This window comes from Lemur catta, chromosome 1 (genome assembly GCF_020740605.2).
Source record: "Lemur catta isolate mLemCat1 chromosome 1, mLemCat1.pri, whole genome shotgun sequence".
Lineage (NCBI taxonomy): Eukaryota > Metazoa > Chordata > Mammalia > Primates > Lemuridae > Lemur > Lemur catta.
The window spans coordinates 240,865,835-240,887,061 of record NC_059128.1 but is presented as its reverse complement, the minus strand read 5'-3'; the positions used below and the strand labels follow the sequence as shown (position 1 = coordinate 240,887,061).

Below are 21,227 nucleotides of genomic sequence, written 5' to 3'. Positions count from 1 at the left end.
CACTCAGAGAGGAGAGAACGCTCCTTTTTTTATCGAAGACACAGTGAAATACATTTCAAAGATGTTTCAGATTATAAGACATGCTATATGCTGAAAAGTTATTCTTAACAGAAAACACAAAGATGAGCTAGAATGTATATGGTAATGTGCACAATTGAAGAAACCGTTTCCAAAGTTTCCAGAATTCACATAACGTGGGCTTTCTGGGTAGGAAAATTTATTACACATTTGCTTAACTCCTGTATTTCACACTGACTGGGATCATGAAGTGCTTTGTTTTTCTTAACATATTAAATGAATTATAGGAATTCATTTTTTTCTTCTTTATGTATGTCACTTAAAGCCAGTACATGGCAACATAGTGTGATAGCTTAACTCCTAAAAATGTTGGTTGTTAAGTGAGGATAAAGAATTAAGACACCAATGGTTTCATATAAAAGAAAATTACTTTTGTGTGGCCAAATATTTTTAAATAGAACTGATTTCAAACTCTTTGAAGGCAAGAAATGTCTTACTCCTCTTTGTAATTCTAATATGATAATCTTAAAAAATATTAATTGAATGAGAAGATGTGTAAATGTAAGTCTAGTCTTGAAAAGCACAGTCATAGCTTCTGATCAGATCTAGCTTCTGATATTTTATAAAGGTAGAGGGTAGCACTTATGTTCTAACACTAAAAACAAATGTTCATGTCAATCTTAAGCAATTTCTTTTTATGTAGCTTCAGAAGGTAGTCTGAAAATTTTTCCAAATATTGTTTTAAAATCCTGGAACGAAACAGCAAAAAAAAAACTTAAAATCGCTTTTTAAAGTGATAGACATTAAAATCTAGATATCAAAATAATTTATTTGCAACTTTTAAATTTCACTCTGTACTTGTCCAGAAAGATTTATCCAGCACTCACACAAAGAAATATTCAAAAGTTGTAGATCAGTTCTCCACCCTTGCCATAATGGAATCACCTGAGGAGTTTTTTTTAACTATCTTACCCTAGCCTTATTTATCATTGAGATAGGGTCTTGCTTCGTTGTCTGGCTAGAGTGCATTGACATCCATCATCATAGCTCACTGCAACCACAAACTCCTAGCTCAAGTGATCTTCCCTTCTCAGTCTCTGGAGTAGCTGGGACTACACAAGCGTACCACTACACCCAGCTAAATATTTTATTTTTTGTAGAAATGGGGTCTCACTATTGCCCAGGCTGATCTTGAACTCCTGGACCCAAGTGACCCTCCCACATTGTCCTTCCCAAGTGCTAAGATTACAGGCTTGAGCCACTGTGCCTGGCCCCTAGATCAATTTAAATCATAATTGAGTAGGGAGGCAGAACATTGTCAGTATTTTTTAAAACTTTCAGTTATTCTCACATGCAGCCAGAATTAACACTATTGGGATAAATGTTATAGTATTTAAACTCATATGTAAACATATTAAAAGAAGAAAATATGGAAAAGTCAACCTTTCCTACCGTATGCCTCTTGCACCTTGGGGACCATCCCAAGAAGAGACTGTAGGCTAGAGAAAAGACCTGAAGGATATTCTAGTATAGAACATTCTATGAAGTTCTGGGTGCCATGTTTAGAATATTTTCTTTGTGTAACCTAATTTTATTTTATTTCCTGAGAACATATGGAAGAATGGTTTTATTAACACTAAACAGGATCTGAGAAAAGCTCCTTTGGTTTTTCTAATTGCCTCCATCACATCCACTATAAAAGTATACTTTCTTTCTCCAAATACAATTTAATTAGAACTTACAGTAACTCTAAAAGCCATTGCCCTGATGCTTTAGGGGACTGTATTGTCAAATTCCTAAGTGTCAACAGCTTAATATTTGCTCATTTTTTTTCTTATGTTTTCTCTTTTCCTTTGAGAGATGGTGGCATTAGTGAAAGCAGTTTTTCTATTTGGGAGGAATTTGCTTTGTGTCTCCCTCTACATGGGATCAACACATTTCATGGACCACAGAGAAAATTAGGAAAGGACTCTAGACCTCAACTGGGCTCTTGTACATGGAAAACAAGGCCCGCATTGGGTGCTGAATATTTACCTTGGGACTGTTAGGATATTTATCTCAAGTCTCAGGGATTTCTTAGAATTAACTTCAATCATGGAGGGAGACAAATTATCAGCTTGCCTACTAGCATCTGCCACAAAAAGCTGAATTCTGTGGGAAGCTGATGGAGTGTTAACACTCAAATGAGTATATTCCCTGGAGTTAGATTTCCTGTGTTTATAGTTCCACTAGCACTTACTAGCTGTGTGACTTTAAGCAGCCATTGAGCATTTTGTGGTGGATAGACTCTGAGATACCTAAGGTGTGTAATCAACTTGTATGGTAGACCTGTGAGTTGCTTCTAACTAATAGAATATGGCAAAAGTGATGGGTTGTTACTTCTGGGATTAGGCTATGCAAGATTGTGATTTCCATCTTGTCTGCAGACTCTCTGCGGCTTATACACTTTGATGAAGCAAGTGGCCATAATAAAAAGGCTCATGTGTCAAAGAACTGAGGTGACCTCTTGTCATTCCTCTGGCTAAGGACCTCCTATTAGCCACTGAGGAAATGAGGCCCTTTGACCAACAATCCTCAAGGTATTGAATTCTACCAATAACCACATGAGCTTGGAAGTGAGTCCTCCCCATTCAAACCTTCAGATGAGACCCCCACTCTGGCCAATACCTTCATTGCAGCCTCATGAGAGATTTTGAAGGAGAGGAGAGCCTGGACAGCTAAGCTAGGCTCAGACTCCTAACCCACAGCAACTGTGAAATAGTAAATGTGTGTTATTTTAAGCTGATTAATTTTGTGGAAATTTCTAATGCAGCAACAAATAACTAACATACTCTTTAAGGTTAGTTCCTCATTTGTGAAATGGAGATGATTATATATACATATATATATATATTTCACGTTTATAAACACATCATCAAACACCATGCTTGATATGTAATATATGGTTATATTTTTAAGTATTATTTTGATAGAATAAAAGTATATAAACCATATTTTTCTATTTTATGTTTAGCATATTCCTTCTTTAGCTGATACTATTTATTTTTACCTTTTTTTAGTTACATTAACAAATATGTTTTTATTTTACTATTCTAGTAATCTCTCATATTAGATTATCCTATTTATTTTTTAATTTTGTTTATTCCTAGATATCACTTTTATTAAGTTCACCTATTTACTTTCAATATTCTCTCTCTCTTTTATACCCACTTTTAAAAATTGCAATCAGGGAACAGGCAAAAGGAAATTTTTCTAAGAATGGTGACACAGATAGAATGGTTGGTCACATCTCCTGAATGGCCCTCCCTTCATTAGACACCTCACTTTTGTCTTAGACAAACCTTCTGTTAACTCACATTAACCTATAAAAATATTTTAACTGTCTTTGCCTATAATATTGATGCATTCTATTCGTAAGTGTTCCTCCCTGCTCCATTAACTTGAAGAAAAAGAGACTAAAATCCCTTAATGTTTAGTATGCCATAGCCCAATACAGTACTCTATAAAACTAAACTAGTGAATGTATAATTAACACAGGCAAACTATATTTGTAAACCTTAGATTCTAAATTTAGATTATTGTGGAAATTTGTTATGTAGCAACAGATAACTAACATGCTCCTTAAGCTCAGTTCCTCATTTGTGAAATGGAGAAAATATTTCACAAATGTGAGGATAAAATGAAATAATGTATATAAGTACTTAGCATTAAACATCATACCTGATATATAGCAATATGGTTGCTATATTTTTAAGAATTATTAAGGATTAATAGTAATTATTATTAATCCTTAATAATCAGTAGAAAACACATCAATAAAACTGCCAAGAAACTTTAGAGCTGTAAAAGATTCTAAAATAGTTCTCCTGTGGTTTTCAAACTTTTTTCTAGCAGCAGAACCACTTTTTCTAATATACTCTTTAATACTATTCCAGCAACACATAAATATATATTACTCATAAGCAGAACCCCACTCACTGGGCTTTGCACTCCCCACAATTATCCCCCCAACTTCCCAGCCCGCAGACAAATCCTCCCACAAGTATCAACCACCTTTTGGAGAAATGGACAGAGTTTTTGGAGTGACACACACTTGTTTTGTCACAATGTGGTTGGGAGGGTTCTGTGGAGAGTGAGAGCCAGTCCCCAGGTGAGTGGCTGGAGAGTTTACAGAGCAGATGTAAGAGTCTGCCTCTCCCAAGACAACTTTCTGTTTCCTCTTTGTAATCAATCTTGAGCAGTCTGGGAAGACAGGGACAAAGCACAGTGGCATCCTGAGCGATTTCTCAGTCTTGGCAACACTCACTGAGCTCTGGCTGTGGGGGTGCCTGGGCTCTGGCCCAGCAGCTACCTTTGTTGGGAGGGCCCCTCACTTCTCAGCCACCCTCCTCCTTGCCCCAGCGTGTGTTTGTACTTCAGACCTCTACGTGGGTGCCGTATTCTCTCATAATTCTTGACACCTCTGGCCTGGATTGGATCCTTCTGGTTGTTCTCAAAACTCTTTGTGCTTCAACCAAATTTTAGGATGACCTCACTCTATTGTCATTATTTCTTTCCACCCATCTTCTCCATTAACTGCAGATGGGTGCCAAGCTTTGTCCTCCAAGCCTCAGTGCTCTGCATAAATGTGGAATATAATTTGTGACTTGAACAAATTCATGTATCTTTACATAGATCAGGGAACTAATATTGCAAAATTGAAGGTATGGTCTTTTGCTGCTTGCTGGCTGTGCCTTGGGGTAAATTATTTAAACTCCCTGAGGCACAATTTTATGCTCTGTAAAGTGGGAATAATAAGATACCTACTTTATAGGTGCTACAGTTTGAATGTAGCCCCCCTCCAAACTTTAGGTGTTGCCAATGTGATATTAGGAGGTGGAAACTTTAAAAGGTGTTAGGACATAAGGGCTCTTCCCCGGTGAATGGCAGTAGGTGCCCTTACAGAAGGGGCTTGACAGAGGGCGTTGGCTCACTCTTGGCCTTCTGCCTTCCACCGGGCAGTAAGAAGGCGCCCACCAGATGCTGGCACCTTGATTTTGGACTTCCCAGCCTCCAGAACTGTGAGAAATAAATGTTCATTCTTTTTTTTTTTTTTTTTTTGAGACAGAGTCTCACTTTGTAGCCTAGGCTAGAGTGAGTGCCGTGGCGTCAGCCTAGCTCACTGCAACCTCAAACTCCTGGGCTCAAGCGATCCTCCTGCCTCAGCCTCCCCAGTAGCTGGGACTACAGGCATGCGCCACCATGCCCGGCTAATTTTTTTTTCTATATATATTTTTAGTTGTCCAGATAATTTTTATTTCTATTTTTAGTAGAGACGGGGTCTCGCTCAGGCTGGTCTCGAACTCCTGATGTCGAGCGATCCAACCGCCTCGGCCTCCCAGAGTGCTAGGATTACAGGAGTGAGCCACCGTGCCTGGCCTCGTTCTTTATAAATTACCCAGTCTCAGGTATTTTGTTATGGCAGCACAAAATGGACTAAGACAATAGGGGAGCTTCAACAATTTAATTAGATTTTCTACATTAAAAAGTATGTAGCACTAAATTATCACACTTAGCATATGCTCAAATAATGTTATCTATGATAGCAATAATCGTAATCGTTCTTACTAACCATGATGGTTACTGTATGATTACTATCTGCCCTTGTGTCTTGTGTTCCTGGAGCCAGAGATTTCTACCCTGTTAGGAAAAGACCCAAGGCAAAGAGCCAGCTGCCTCTTCCCTCTGCCATGTGCCGAGTCTTGCCCAGGATCTTCGTGTCCTCTGGCCACCTAGTTACACTTGCATATTCCTCTGCAATTTTCCTCACACGTACCTCGGGAGGCATGATAGACCTGCCTAGAAATAGTAGCCTTTTGCCTTCAGACTAACTACACTCTTCCGTACACGGGAGTTTTAGTGCAGAGGCGTGTCAAGGCCCTGATGTCCCATCAGAGGATTGTGCTGGCTCCCTTCATTACGTACTGTTCTCTGTGGTTTTCATTTTAGCCTGTTTGCCAGGGAGAAAAAAAAGCCTGTGATGCCAAGAATAAATATTCTGAGAGGTAGCTAGAGCACAGGGGCTTCCAAAGGTATAAAACAATGTGGTGATTCTTCTCGAGCACCTGTGTGTTATGGTCTAATTCTCCTCCTGGAAAACAAGTTTAATGGGCTCTCAACTGCAGGGTCCACGAGGTCTTGCCAAATGCCATGGAAAAGCTGATCCTAAGGCAAAGATGCAGCTTTCCATAGAGTACCGTTTGGCCATGTGGGCAGACAATGGTCGGGCTAGAGTGCAGTAGAGGCCTTCCTTCGTTGTCACCTAGAACCACACTTCATTCCCGTACCCCACCCTTTCCACCAAGAACATGCCACCTCATTTGCTACCTTATAAGAGGTTTTTCTGTTTGAACACAAGACCATATACTATTTGGTGTGCATATTTTTTCAATATTGATCCCATTTTCTATGATGCAATAAACATTCATTAAATACCTGTTATGTGTCAGACTCATTACTGAAAGTTTTGCATCTCTTATCTCACTTAATCCTAAAATACTACAAGACAGTTATAATTAGTCCCATTTTACAGGTGAGGAAAGTGAGGCTTAACAAAGGTAAATAACTTGTCAAAAAGTATAGTCATTAAGTGGTAGAAAGGAGAACAGGTCCATTAATAGTGTCTAACTTCAAGCTTTTAAAGAGCAAGAATTTTCTAGTAACTTATTTTTTATAACAAGGTACCTGGCTAGGTATGCAAATAGGCATATGACATCTAACAACTGATTTCCTACAAGTAATCAAATATATATGTATATATATCATATGTGTATAAAATGTGGATATGTTCTTAAGAAAATATAAAAATTAAGACGATGTTTAAGAACTTTACAAGAAGCTATTTTATTCGAGGAAAGGGCAGTGTTCATGTCTACACTGCAGAACATGATTCCTAAGGTGTGGGTCAGGGGGTCTGCCTACCTGGCAGTAAGCAGGATAGAACATGGATTTTGAATCAGAAGCTCAGTATCTAGTCCTGGCTCTGCCATTAACATAGGAAAGTTATTAAATCTCCCCTGCCCTTGGGTTTTTTCATTTGTAAAATAAATAGTTTATCTAGTTCAGTGGTTTCCAAATATTGGCCTGTGAAAAAGTTTTCATCAGTCTGTGGTGAAATGAGAAAAATAAGGACAATGGACTTATTCATGTAGTTAAATTCATTTATTTTATATATCTGTTAAAAATGGCTTGTTTTTATGAACAATGGGGATTCCCCCCAACTTTGAGCACCTCATATATAGCAAAATTCAAGAATGTTCTCTACAGTGGAACCCTGATATTAAAATATGTATGCATTTTTACTGGTCCATAAATCCAAAGGCCTAGATTAGACTATGTAATCATAAATGTCCTTTCTGGCTCCAAAATTCCAATCTCTTCTTAAATCACAAATAGTATTTAACTAACTCTAAAGTAGGAAAGAAGAAGAAAAGAAAAAACCTTTTATCCCTTTTTTTCTTTTTTAGCCCATCATTTCCTCAAATGTGACAGACAAGCCCCTGGTAAGGTATTATAGCTGTTCTACTAAAAAGAGGATACTTTGTCAAATGAATTCGAGAAACAATAGGTTAAAAAAGTTGGACAGGTTTCTTCACTGAGCACTTGTGAAATGCTAACATCTATTGTAACTCTCCCCAAAAAGACAAAGGAGCAAAGACTCCCCAAGTTACTGACAGGAAGCAGCTGCCTTTCCTCCCTACCCCCACCCACTGTAGGACAGTGCACCCGTGCCTGGAACACAGGCACATACCTTGAGAAAGGTAACTTTAGCAACAAGAAATTTCCTCAATAGATTCCATAATAAAAAAATAGCATTAAAACCAAGGGAGTTTACCATTTATTTTATAGTTATAATTTAATGGGTTTTATTTTCAAATTACCACAACTATGAATTTTTTTAAATTTACAAAAGAAACCTGGAGGAAAACACTTCAGATTAATGTGCAATGTACTAGACAAAAGTTTTGGGGCCATTTTTGACAACTATGTGAGGTTTTTTTTTCTTTGCCATTACAAATAAAGGAAAATTATGTCAAGAGATTTGTATCCAGTGATTACAACATGATAATTAAAGCACTTGGAATTTGCAGAAGTTTGCAGTAACAAAATTAAGGCTATCATCTCTACACAGTGAATATAAAGTAAAATAAGGCCATCTGTAGGCATTGACCCTGAGAAAAAAAACAGGATCTTCTCAAATGGTGTATCATAATTAAATATTTCATCAGTAGGAACAATTAATTCTGAATGTTTGTGGCTCATAATTGATTTGTTTAAATCTCAGATTTACTGTGATAAAACAACAAAATTCTTGGTAGAAGAAAAAAATCCAATAGTGGTGTTTTTATTTTTCTTTGCATAATTATTCAATCAGAATTGAGAAAGTTTACTTAGTCTTTTTTATTGCTTTTCATATCGTGTGAAATATCAACTAGCAAAATGTCTCAGCCTTCACATTCTGGATTCAAGTTTCACTTTACCCACTGAGGAAAGAACAGTTTTTACTTGGGTCAAGATGATCCTAGAGCAAACTATTCAGAAAGAGGACCTAAGAATGATATTTTGGATATTCTGACACTAACAACCTTTCTTTCAGACTCTAGGCAGACCAGGTTTTTGACAAGCATGTGGCTCAGCACTACCTCCAATATTTTCCATCATAACTGTACGGTAAATTCCAGCCTGTTTTTCATAATCCTGCTGACTACAGCAGTCTGCAACCATAAAAAGCCTTCCCAGACCTAGAGTTGGCTTAGAAAAGTGCCTCTGCAAAGGAGCAAAAGTACATGCAACATTTATGTTCAAAAACGGAAGAGAGGGGCAAGAGCCTCTTGTTTGGGTTCCTATAGGCTCAAAGGTTTTTTTTTGTTTTGTTTTGTTTTTTAGGGTCTAAATTTAGAAATTTTAATTTCTTTTGATAACATTTGTAAACAAAATACCAACACTAAAATGAGAGCAATTTAGCCAGGAAAAGGGGGAGTGTCTTGTCCAGCAGATCAAACCCTCTTCCAAACTCCATTGGAAGGAAGTGTCTACGAATTAGCACATGACTGCACTTTGGGCTGACCTGCCTAGACTCCCTCAGCCTCACGGTTAACAGGTATGTTTGAGGTTTACACCAAAAATTCAAGGCTTCAGAATTAGCTTCTTTTGAACGTTAAGCTAGTACTGGGAGGGTGATAAAAACACCAAAGAACTCTTTTTGACAGACTACAATAACTATTTATATATTATGATTCAATATACAAAAACTATACTTTGAAACTATACCATTCAAGTTTCTGTGAACATCTGCTTCACTTACTAAGAAGTTGGTTGTCATTTTTGCAATCAAGAGCTGCAATTGAAAAGCAAATAACAGAGAAGGGGAAATAAAAGTTTAAGCAACCCCTTCACACATTTAAACTTTGACTTTCTGTAGAATAACTCTATTCCCCCCATATGGTAAAGCAGATCATATTTAATATCAACATTTAAAACAAGTATATCTTAAAATTATTTTTAAAACATAAAACATCAGGGCTACTTGCCTTTTGGCAATTTCTGTGCATTTCCCAGGACTAGTGCAATACTTCCACAGAGAAGTAGACGCCCCAGGCTGGAGAGCATGTTGCATTTGCCACCTCGCACGGGGAAGGATACTGGTGGGTGCCTCGCAGCCCTGGAGCTGCATTTAAGTGGACTGTCTCCCAGTGACAGAGGCGGGCGCTGCACTTAGCTGTGCTGTGGGCTTACTCACAGGGGGTGGAGACAAGATGACATCACGCCCTTTCCCACACACACCAAGGGGAAAAAAAAGCACAACAGCAAAAACATATCATCACACTTCCCTCTGCTAGGTTGTAACTGTCTGTCTCTTCCCTGCCCTCTGTGATTTAAACATTGAAATTATGGCCAATCTATATTTGTGAAAGAAAAAGCATTTAGGCAAGTTTGAAACATTTGATGAACTACTTTAAGGAATCCAGAAAAGACATACTTAAAACTATCAAAATGTTAAAAATATAAAATAAAACCTTATTAGGAAGAAAACTGTTTTTAATTATCCAGTTCTTTGAAATGGGAGTAAACCCAATTTTTTTAAATTGGAGGAAACAAACACATAAAAATACACTTAGCCATTCTGCAGTTCTAATATTATGAGAAACATTTACGAGTAAGTCCTTGGCTACACAGCTATATGCTATGTATGATACATATGTGTATATGGGTATGTACATGTATGCACATTCAGAAATATACATATATCTATTCTATGGATGTAGATGTAGAAAAACGGAGAGAACACTATTACTATTTGATCCGTGGCTCTGGGTTCTTTAACTACTTTATTGCATTTTAATCTCCACAGTGGTTATACAGGAAATATGGTGATATCCTCATTTTACCAGTGAGAAAAGGCAGTGAGAGGCTCAGACAGGTTAAATGTTTTGACTAAGTTGGTATATTCTAATGGTTAATAATTTGGATGAGCTTTGGAATAGAACCGACCAGGGTTTAAATTAGGATGCCACTTATTAGTGAGATGTCCTTGGACAAACTTCTCTATATGTCATCGATATTGACATTTAAGTACTTACCCCATGCCAGGCACTGATCTAATCAATTACACATACTGCGACATTTATTCTTCAAAACAAGCAATGAGGCAGGCATTGCTAGCATCCCCATTTTACAGATAGGGAAACTGGACACAGAGAGGTCAAGTGAAGACCCAAAGTCACAGGGCTGGTATTTTCAGCAAGCCATTTAACCACAATGCTTCCACTCTTAATTATTAAACTCTAAATTCTAAAGTAGAGATGACAGTAGCAATTTCATCAGTTTGCTGGCAGGAGTTTTAGAAAGTACCTACCATAGTGCCTGAAACACAGGAAGCATTTACTAAATGGCAGTCACTACAAACAATAATGACGATAATAATAACGTCCCCAACTAAGTAGAACTATAATTCTAACCTGGGTGTATTTATCTCTAAAGTCCACATGTGTGCCCTCTTCTCCTATATCACGTTGCTCAAAATGTATAGGCACACTGCTGGAATGGCTGTGTTAATAAAGTACTTTAAATATTGTTTGCCTATTTATACCAACTCTTTGGAATAGATTCTTTCATCGGGGTGCTGTAGCTGAACCAAAAACAATAAAAGAGAAATGTAATAATGCTAGCCACGTGAAATTCTAGTTAGAAAATTTACGAAAAGAAAAAAAATTGAAGAGACAGCCCCATCTTCCAAATAAAGCATGAGAAGTCACATTGTTAAAGTCATTTAGAGCCGGCTCGGTCTAAGCTCCCACCATAGGAATGCTCTGGCACTGGCTATGGGAGGGACTGGGTTATTTAACAGGTCTTTTTCATCTCTGATTTTTCACTTGAATAGGCAGCTCCCTCAAACCCAAGTGAGGACATTTATCCAGCTGGCACTGCCGGTTCTGCCTCTATATGCCATTGCCATCACATTAAGCCAGTGAGGCCACTGTGTTAGTAGGAAATGACAGGTTTTCTGAGGGGAACAAACCCAGCAGAAATATCAAAAAGGAGGCTGGTTCTTCAAAACAGCATGAGGGGCTGGTGCAAGAGTTAGGTAATGGAATTCAGGAATCAGCCTGTGCTTGGCCAGCAAGCAAAATCCAATTTGCATTAGCAATTGTTATTTGCGATTTGGAACTGACTGGAGGCTAATTAAATAAAGGCAAGTCTCTGATTATTTTGTCAGAAAAAGATGCTTGCATTACCTTAGCTAGTATGACAAATGAGAGAACTCAGTGAAGTGGCGAAAGTATTAGAGTTCTCCCCACACCAGGGAGGAAGAGTTATGGCCTAAGGAAAGGGACCATGTCTCTTTTGCTTGTCACTCTCCCTAGTGCCTAGAATATAAGAATGCAACAAGTATATGATGAATAAATGTCAAATGAAACACAATTCATCAATTCCTCCAAATAGTCTAAAGGTTAGTTCTGGATTATACCAGAGAACACTTGAGTATGACCTAGAATAAACAGTTATTAAGAAACAATTCTCCAAGGGTCTCTATGTTTCTGCATTGTCTTACATGCAAGGCTCTTATTCCCTGCACTCCAGACTATCTTTTTAAAAATATTTGTATAGCAAGCAGCCCCGGAAGATAGAAGTTTTTTTGCTCTCCCTTACGATAAAAGTAATGTCTCCCTCTGAGGCAAAGGGAATGCATGAATCTTTTTTAATAAGAAGTGATCAAGTCCCCTAAATTTGTCATTCCTCTCCTGTAATACAACCCATTGCTCGAGCAGGTATCACCTGTACCTTTTTGCTTTGCACTGTGAGAATTCGAGCTCCTAGGACTGGTGCAAATGCTGATATTCAGGCTACTGCTATTTCTGTGAGTAAAAAACCATCCTTTGTCTTTGACCCAGGAGTCTTGTGTCGCCTGCCAACGTCCATTAACTGTGCATGTTACCTTGCACATAGGGTAAAATCACAGACCTTTCACAGTTCTTGACAATAGTATTGGCCCACTGTAAAATATTTTATTACATCATGTTCTAGTGCATTTGGTATAATACCTACATTGAGGTCCACTGTAAGAATCAGTCAGGAAACCCTTTATGGTGCATAGGAAGAGTCCTGCTGGACATTCCTTACTAAATCATATAGTATCTTCTTAAAAAAAAAACTTGGAGAAAACCTCTGTTTTCTGTGCCAAGAAAAAGTTGTGACTTTTTTTCTGAGCCTCTTTATTTATTTGTGACATTGTAACCAGGTTTCTATTTCTGTGTTGATGGCTAGAAAACCAGAGCCAAATGCACTCCCCACCCATGCTAAGTGTATAGGTCTTTGTGATGTGCATTTTTTGACATCATTCCTGGCTTTATTTTTCATGCCCGCCCTTATTTCTTGCTTATTTTACTTGGAGCCCTAATTTATGTTATTTTGTAAGTTGCCTTAATTCGTTTCTGGAATAAGGTGAGGTAAAACAAACAAACCCCACACACAGAAGTTGTGTCAAAAACATGTGTCAAAATATGTGAAGTGGGAATCTGGGAATCTGTTCTCTGCTTTCCTTCTCTACACAACGGTAGACCCTGATGGAATTTTGGTTCAGTGATTGCATGACATCATTTCTTTATATCCATTTTCTCCTTGGCGAAGTAGATGAAATCTATAAGATTAGAAGACATCTAGAACACTGCTCTAAGGGTCATATTTTTTAGTCATTTCATATGTGACTTTTTAAGGGTACAACATTAATTCCATTATTTCAAATGAGACTTCCATTAAAACTCAAATCTCTCAAATCTTGAAAGTAAATTCTGTGCAGTCATTTTACCTATCAGTTCACATTTTTCAATCTCTCATACGTAAAGTACTATGCTAAGATTTTTTTCTACAGGCTTATATGTATGCAATTAAAAATATTCAAAGGCATGCTGTGGTTTTTAGGGGATGCTATTAATAATAAAATAATTTTAATATAACTCATTAGAAATGAGAAACCCAGTGTTCCATGTTTTCAGGCCAAATCTTGTTTCTATAGTTACTGTCCTGAACTAGAGCCACGATCCAGTTGGATAAGTACCCTTCTCCAATGGGTGTACATTTGACCTGGGCATAAAGTCCTCTTCCACAATACTTTTATATTAATAGCATAGGCAAATACTGCTCCTTAAATGCCTGATGTTTGCAGGTCATTCTTAAATCTATCTAAAGGCATCTTGACCTCCAGATTTTTTGGCTTTATTAACACCTTTGTGCTTATAAAAAGTGTAAAGAATCCTTTCTATTAGTCTAGAAACAAGCTTCCTTACAACCTGAGCTGTGAAGTTTGCCTTCCTTGTTTTGTCTACATTTTGCTTTCTTCATTGAGGAGCTGAGTACCTAGCTGAACTTGTACAAGTGGAGGGAATATTTTTTACCTAGGCTTCAAATGATGTGAAAATGGATGGAGTCAAGAGCTGAGTGGGAAATATAAGTTAGTCAACGAGAGAAGGGACTCTGAACAGGAGGATGTGTCAGAGAAGGATCTTGAAAGGTAGAAAACAGCATCAGGGAGTCTGAGAGCATGAGGAATGCAAGTAGGCAGCAGCAGGCTGGGCACGTAGGAGGATGGTGGTCCTGGGAACAGCCCCTGGAAGAAGTGTTTGCTGGCAGACTGACTGTTACACATTACTACTGTGGTGTGTGGGAGCTTGGGGTGGGGGGCGGCTGATGCATTTTAAAGGCTGAGATGGAATAGCCACGATCATGGCCTTCCAAACTACAGAGCCAAGTGTGATAACCAGGACTGCAAGCAAAGTTCTGGGAATGGAAGGACCTCTTTCAAGCAAAAGTGAGGGGATGTCTTCCTGATAGGATAGGCATTGTGGGCCCTTTTGGCTATAGTTACCCACTGAAATAAAGTATGGAATGGAATTCAAAAGGGAAAGACACATTCTAAACCCAATTGAAAAATATACCCTGATACAAGGGGGAAAGATATAGTAAATGGTTCTAAACTGAGAAGAATAAATTATTCTTAGAAGGTGACAGTTTACAATAGTTGAATAATTTGAAAATTTTAAGTAAGAACCACTGACAAGAATAAAAGTGCAGAAAATTTTAATTTGTAATGTTCTGTGTTTCGACCTTGTGATGCTCTACTTTCTATTGTAATCTCTGTCTCTACTACAGCTTAAAAATAATTGTGTTTTGAAGTTAAGGAAGAAATAATAATTTGATATGATAATTAAATGCTTTAAGGATAATGCAAAACTGAGGTTGAGAATTGCATTGGGTAATAATGCCTCTACTGGAAGAATAAGCAGAAATGAGAAAAAGAAAAGAAAATATTTTCTTGATTAACACTTGTTCTGTCCAATATCATAGCCATTAGCCACGTGTGGCTATTTATATTTAAATGAATTAAAATTAAAAATGTAGTTCTTCAATCACAGTAGCCACATTTCAAGTGCTCAATAGTCATATGCAGTGAGTGGCTACCATATTGGAGAGCACAGATGTAAAATGTTTCCATTATTTCAGTTTTGTTGTACAGTGTTGATCTTGGTCTTGACCATGCCAACTAGCATCAAGCTCCACTAATGGAGAGTGACCAATATTGATATTTTGAATAATGATTTAATTAATGAATAGAAAATTGAACACATGAATTACCCTCTTTTGGCTCATTCACTCCTTTCAAAATAAATGTTATTATATTTCTTGGTTAAACTTCAATAGAGATAGGAAGTTCTTCTCAAATTGAAAAAATAACGAAGGAGAATAAAGGAATTTCACCTATAAATTTCCAGCTCATGAAGTGTCAGGCAGCCATCATTAGGAAAGACAGCTAGGGTTGCTGGTAGGATATACCAAAGCGGCCCAGCCATTGTCAGTTACCAACTGAACAGCAATTCTCCCCATCCTTCGTCTTCTCTGAGATAATTTGCCTCCCAAGGTGGAGGATAGCTTGAGAAGGCCATGTGACTCGGGTCTACCCATGAAATTTAAGGGGAATTTGCGGACATGGTTCTAGCAAAGATTTATTTCTCTGATGAAAAAGAAATTTATAAGAAGATAGCACCTTCCCACCCCTTTTTCCTGCTTTCAATATTATTGTATGAGTAAGGAATGCTTAGAGGTATGGTAGCCATCTTGTGCCTATGAGTAAAAGACCTCCAAAACAGCAAAAAACAGCAAAAAAAGTTCACCCAGGGCCCTTTACACTGTTGATTCTGAGCAGCTCCCCAGTCAGCCCAGAGGTCTGCAGTAGAAGAGGGAGACCCCTCACAGATCAAGCTGCCTGTAATTTTTGTTTCTTTCCTAAAAAGCAGTGTCCCCTCAGGTTGCTTCTATCCTGCTGTCTTCACCACTTCTCAGCAGTGTGAATTGTATTGGGATCCCCAGCTTAATCTCTGAGATGGTGGGTGATGCTTGTGAGTAAGAATCAGCCACACCCTGTTTGATTGAGTTGGTAGATGCTGTAATGAGCTATACAGTTGTTCTCCCTGTCAGTGGTTTATGCTTGTGAGAAAGAGTCAACTGCAGAGATGTTCTTTTGTGCCTGTAATAAGCTATAGTCCCTTAGGAGGAGCACTTGAATGCCCCAGGCATTTGGAAAGGCCCTGTAGCTCCCAGGGGTTGCTTATTCTGCACCACAGCAGAGATGGGTAGAGGAACGAGGCTGGTAATGGTTAGGTTGGGAGAGCCTGGAAGGCTTTGCAAAGCCCCAGCAGGAATCAAAGGTTGTTTTCCTGGCCACTAGCTAGAGAGCTGCTGGGAGGACGGTCAAGGCAGGCTCTCCAAACCGGAATGACTGCTGGTCAGGAAGGGGTCGTAATTCTCCCAATGGCTGTTGGGAGTAATCTCCACCCCTCTTGCCATACCCCTGCCCTCCGGTGTCTGGTTGCAACTGGGTACCTGAATGTGCTGCACTCAGTTGCTATGATGCCCCAGGCTGGGATCTTCCCCGCTGCCCCACCGGGAACCCTCTCTAGTCTGACAGTGTGGCTTTCCTTGCGGGGGGGCGGGGATGGCTGCTCCCCCAGATCACCACATCTTGGGCCGCCACAGTATTCTCCTGTCCGTTCCGCCCACATGGGCTCCCTCACCTGCTGAGTCCAGCTCCCAAATCTCCCGTGTCCCCTTAGCAACTCACTCTAGTCCTGGGGTCCCAGGATCCAGCCTCCATGTCGGACCTGCTGGCTTGCATCTCCAGCTAATGCCAGTGGGCAGGGAGCTCCCAGGTCAGGCACCCCCAGGTCAGGCACCCTGGGCCCACTAGCAGGTCTTCAAGGAGAAAGAAGTGGGCCCCACTGTCTGCGGAAACCTCAGACTTGAGGACGGGCCTCCTGGGGAGAGGTGGTTACTTGCCAAATTCTTGGCTGGAACTGCTCTCCCTGGCAGATGCCAGTACTTCTTCCTCCCACCTCTACCTGAGCTGCGCCCTTTCTCCCCACTCCTTAATCTGAAACCTTTCCTTCCCTCAGGCACGGTCTGGTAAGCCATGTCTCTACTCAGCTATCTTGCCCCACACCTAAACTGCTAAATAAAGACCAAAACACTTCTAATATTAAATATTGAAATAAACGTGAGTCATACATACACTTAAGAAAGAGGAATAAATACAGATAAGATCATTATTTATCCAGTTATTCCAGTGCAGGATCGTGGGTGGCTGGAGTATATCATGCAGCTCAGAGCACCAGGTGGGAAGTGACCCTGGTCAGGATGCCATTCTGTCACAGAATGTGCTCACACCCCCCACAAACACTGTCAGGGACCATTTAGATGCACAAATTCACCTAACATGCACATCTTTGGAACAAGGGAGGGAACTAGAATACCCAGAGAAAACCCACACCGGCATGCAGTGAACATGCAACCTTCACACAGCCTCCACTAGGAATCAGCTTTTTCCTCATCAATGTTTTAATTAAACCATGTTAAACAAAATATTGTTATTTGAGAACTTGTACATATCTTGTCAGATTTATCTCCTACTATTTCTTATATTTTAAAGCTATTTGTACATAGTATTTTTCTAATTTCAATTGCCAGCTTTTGACCACTAGAACACAGAAGTACGATTTTTGTTTATTGAGCTTACATCCTGCAACCTTGCTAACCTCACTTATTATTTCTAATAGCTTTTTCATACATTTCATCCAGATTTTTCTAGATAAACAATCATGTCATCTTTAAATAAAGGCAGTTTTACCTTTTTCTTTCCAATTGTATGCCTTTTATTTTTCTTGCTGTATTGAACTGGCCAGAATCTCCAGTACAATGTTGAATAGAAATGGTAAGAGCAGAGATCCTTGTCTTGTGCCTGATCTTAGGAAAGAAAGCATTCAGTTTTTCAATACGAAGTCTCATATTAGCTGTAGGTTTTTTGCAGATGCTCTTTATAATTTAAAAAAGTTCCCTTCTAAGTCTAGTTTGCTGAGAATTTTCATCAGAAATGGATGTTGGACTTTTTCAAATTTTTTTCTGCTATATTGAAATAATCAGATGGTTTTTCTTTTTCAGTTTGTTAATAATATATATTGATCAATATTTGAATGTTAAATCAACCTTACATTCTTGGGCTATATCCCATTTGGTTATGACTTATTATTCTATTGTTAGATTCAACTTGCTAAAATTTTGTTTAGAATATATGTTCATGAACAATAATGATCTGTAGTTTTCTTTTTTGTGATGTCTTTGTCAAGTTTTGATGTTAGTGTAATGCTGCCCTCACAGAATGAATTTGGAAGTATTACCTCCTTGTCAATATTCTGGAAGAGTGTCTGGAATTAGTGCTATTTCTTCCCTAAATGTTTGGTAGAATTTGCCATCTGGGCCTGAAGTTTTCTCTAGGGGAAATTTTTGTTTTTGTCTTTACTAAAAATTTAATTCCTTTAATATATATTGTGATATTCAGATTATTTATTTCTTCTTAAGTGAGATTTGTTAGTTTGTGTTTTTTAAGGAATTTGACCATTTCATATACGTGGTCAAAAGTGCTGACATAAAGCTCTTCATAATATTCTCTTATCTGCAGAATCTGCAGTGATGTCATCTCTCTCATTCCTAATATTGATTTGTGTCTCTTTTCTCCTATTTGGACTGGCTAGAGGTTTATCAAATTTATTCATCTTCATGTAAAATTAGTATAACCTCTATGGAAAACAGTATGGAGATTCCTCAAAGAACTAAAAGTAGACCTAATATTTGATCCAGCAATCCCACTACTGGGTAGTGGAAAAGAAGTCATTATATCAAAAAGATATACGTGCTTGTATGTTTATCACAGCACAATTCACAATTGCAAAGATATGGCATCAACCTCAGTGCCCATCAACTGATGAGTGGATAAAGAAAAATGTGGTGTGTGTATATATACACACACACACCATGCAATACTACTCAGACATAAAAAGTAATGAAATAATGTTTTTTGCAGCAACTTAGATGGAACTAGAAGCCATGATCCTAAGTGAAGTATCTCCAGAATGGAAAAAAAAATACCGCGTGTACTTACTCATAAGTGGGATCTAAATGTTGGGTATACACGGTCATACAGAGTGGTATAATGGACTTTGGAGACTCAGAAGGGGGTTGTAGGGGAATGAGGGATCAAAAATTACCTATAGTGTATACTGTATACTACTCAGGTGACAGATGCATTAAAAGCCCTGACTTCACCACTATACAATTCATCCATGTATCAAAAGACCACTTGTACCCCCTAAATCTATTGAAACAAAACATGTTATTTATCTTCTCAAAGACCCAACTTTGGTTTTCTTGATTTTCTCTATTTTTCTGTTTTCTATTACACTGATCTCTGCTACAATCTTTACTATTTCCTTTCTTCTATTGATACTTAATTTAGGTTTAAGTTGCTCTTCTTATTTTAGTTACTTCAGCTGAAAGCTAAGTCTTTTCTCTTTTCTAATACATATGATTAGTGCTCTCTCACTTTAAATATCGATTAGTAGGAACCTCAGATTTAGATATATTGTAATTTGGTTTCATTCAGTTCAAAATCTAATAATTCTTTTGATTTCTTCTTTGCACAGGGGTTATTTATAAGTGTGTTATTTTGTTTCTAAATATTTGGGTGATTTTCCAGAGATATTCCTGTTTTTAACTTTAATTCCATCATGGTTGACGAATGTACTTTTTGTAACTCTCATCTCTTTATATTTATTGAGACTTATCCAAAATATAATCTATCTTAATAAATATTCCATATGCCCTTGGAAAGAACATATATTCTGCTATTGTTGAGTGGGGTGCTGTATAATTAGGATTTCTGGTATAATGAGAGTCAGAAATTAGTAGCAAAAGATTGGACAGAATGAGATCAAAGAATTTATCAGCTATCTAGTTAGAATTATGATGCTGATGGTGATGATGATGGTAGTGATTTTGGTAAATAGCAGCTATTGTTTATACTGTATAATGTCCAACACTGTATAAACACCATATATATTATCTCACTTAATCCTCAAATAACCTAATAAGAGAGCTACTATTATTTTTAACAGATAAAAATACTGAAGCTCAATAAAATAAGTAACTTTACTCCCGGTCAAACAGCTAGGTCTGACTGTGAATTCAGGGCTCTGGCTCATAATGATTTATGATGCACAAGTTGACTAGTTGTTTTGTAAGTAATATAAATGTAACTGAGCCTCCTTGGCTAATTTTGCTTTCGTCTAGTGTCTGCTATCCAATTCTCCCTTCCCTGCTCTCAACTCTGAGTTCAAAAGCGTTGATAACATGGATTGTATCAAAGATTTCATCCTGGGGCAGAAGAGGAGCTAATCACAGAGCAAAGCATCCAAAATATCCACTTTAAAAAGAAGATATAAACTCCATTTCCTCACAACAACTTTCAAATCTGCCTTTTTTTCTCTTCTTTTTTTCCAAAACCTTTCTTCTCAGTTTTTTCCAGAAGAGCTGGTCTGCCTCTCTTCAATACTTGCAAAACCCACTCAGGAAAAAAAAATTCCAAATGATTTATTCTTCTTCTAGCATTCCCCTGGTAGTACTCAATTTTTTAATTGTTTCCCAAACCATACGTTCCACATTGTCTGATCCTCATTAACAACCCTGTGAAAGTTTTCAGATGGAGAAGGCATGACTCAGACAATTTAAGAAACTTGCCCAAGGATTACAGTTAGTCAATGGTGTAGCTCACAAACTACAGTGTGTGTCATAAACTCCTGAGGGCTTAAAGCACAAAATTTCTTCCCTAATTCACTATCTTATATTTGAAAATATATTTTAGAGAACTCTTTTGTCTGGTGGATAAAATGCAAAGATCCCTTAGAAGGGTAACATCATGAGTAAGTATATAAACCAGCCATTATTATACCTTAAACTTCGTAAAGACATTCAGGACCGATTGGAAGATAGAGCAAGAGAAGACTGGGTTCTTGAGAGGAGTGGGAAGAAGATGGAATGGTATGTAGGGAGCTGAAACTAAGATCATCCTAAGGACTTTAGTGTAATCCAGGCCTGGGCTTACTCTAAAGGGCTTTAGAATCTATGGAGGGCTTTACTTTCCCACCCCCTTCTCTTTTAAAATCCATCCATTCATCTAACTATCCATTCCTTATGGCTTGTTTTCAGTCCCTTATTCTTTTAGCCTCAACCCTAACAACCACAAGAACTTAAGGGAACAAGAAACCACCTAAGCACACCTGAATTATCTCCAA

At 38.1% G+C, this 21,227-nt stretch overlaps 1 protein-coding gene across 1 annotated transcript in view; it reads right to left on the bottom strand.

The window, feature by feature from the left end:
• Positions 1-9,741, bottom strand: part of LOC123630595 (ABI family member 3 binding protein) — a 221,947-nt gene extending 212,206 nt beyond the window's left edge. The window contains exon 1 of the mRNA XM_045540393.1: positions 9,588-9,741. Coding sequence (XP_045396349.1) covers positions 9,588-9,666 — 79 coding nt within the window. The 5' untranslated portion in view covers positions 9,667-9,741. The remainder of the gene's footprint in view (positions 1-9,587) is intronic.
• Between the last annotated feature and the right edge of the window lie 11,486 nt (positions 9,742-21,227).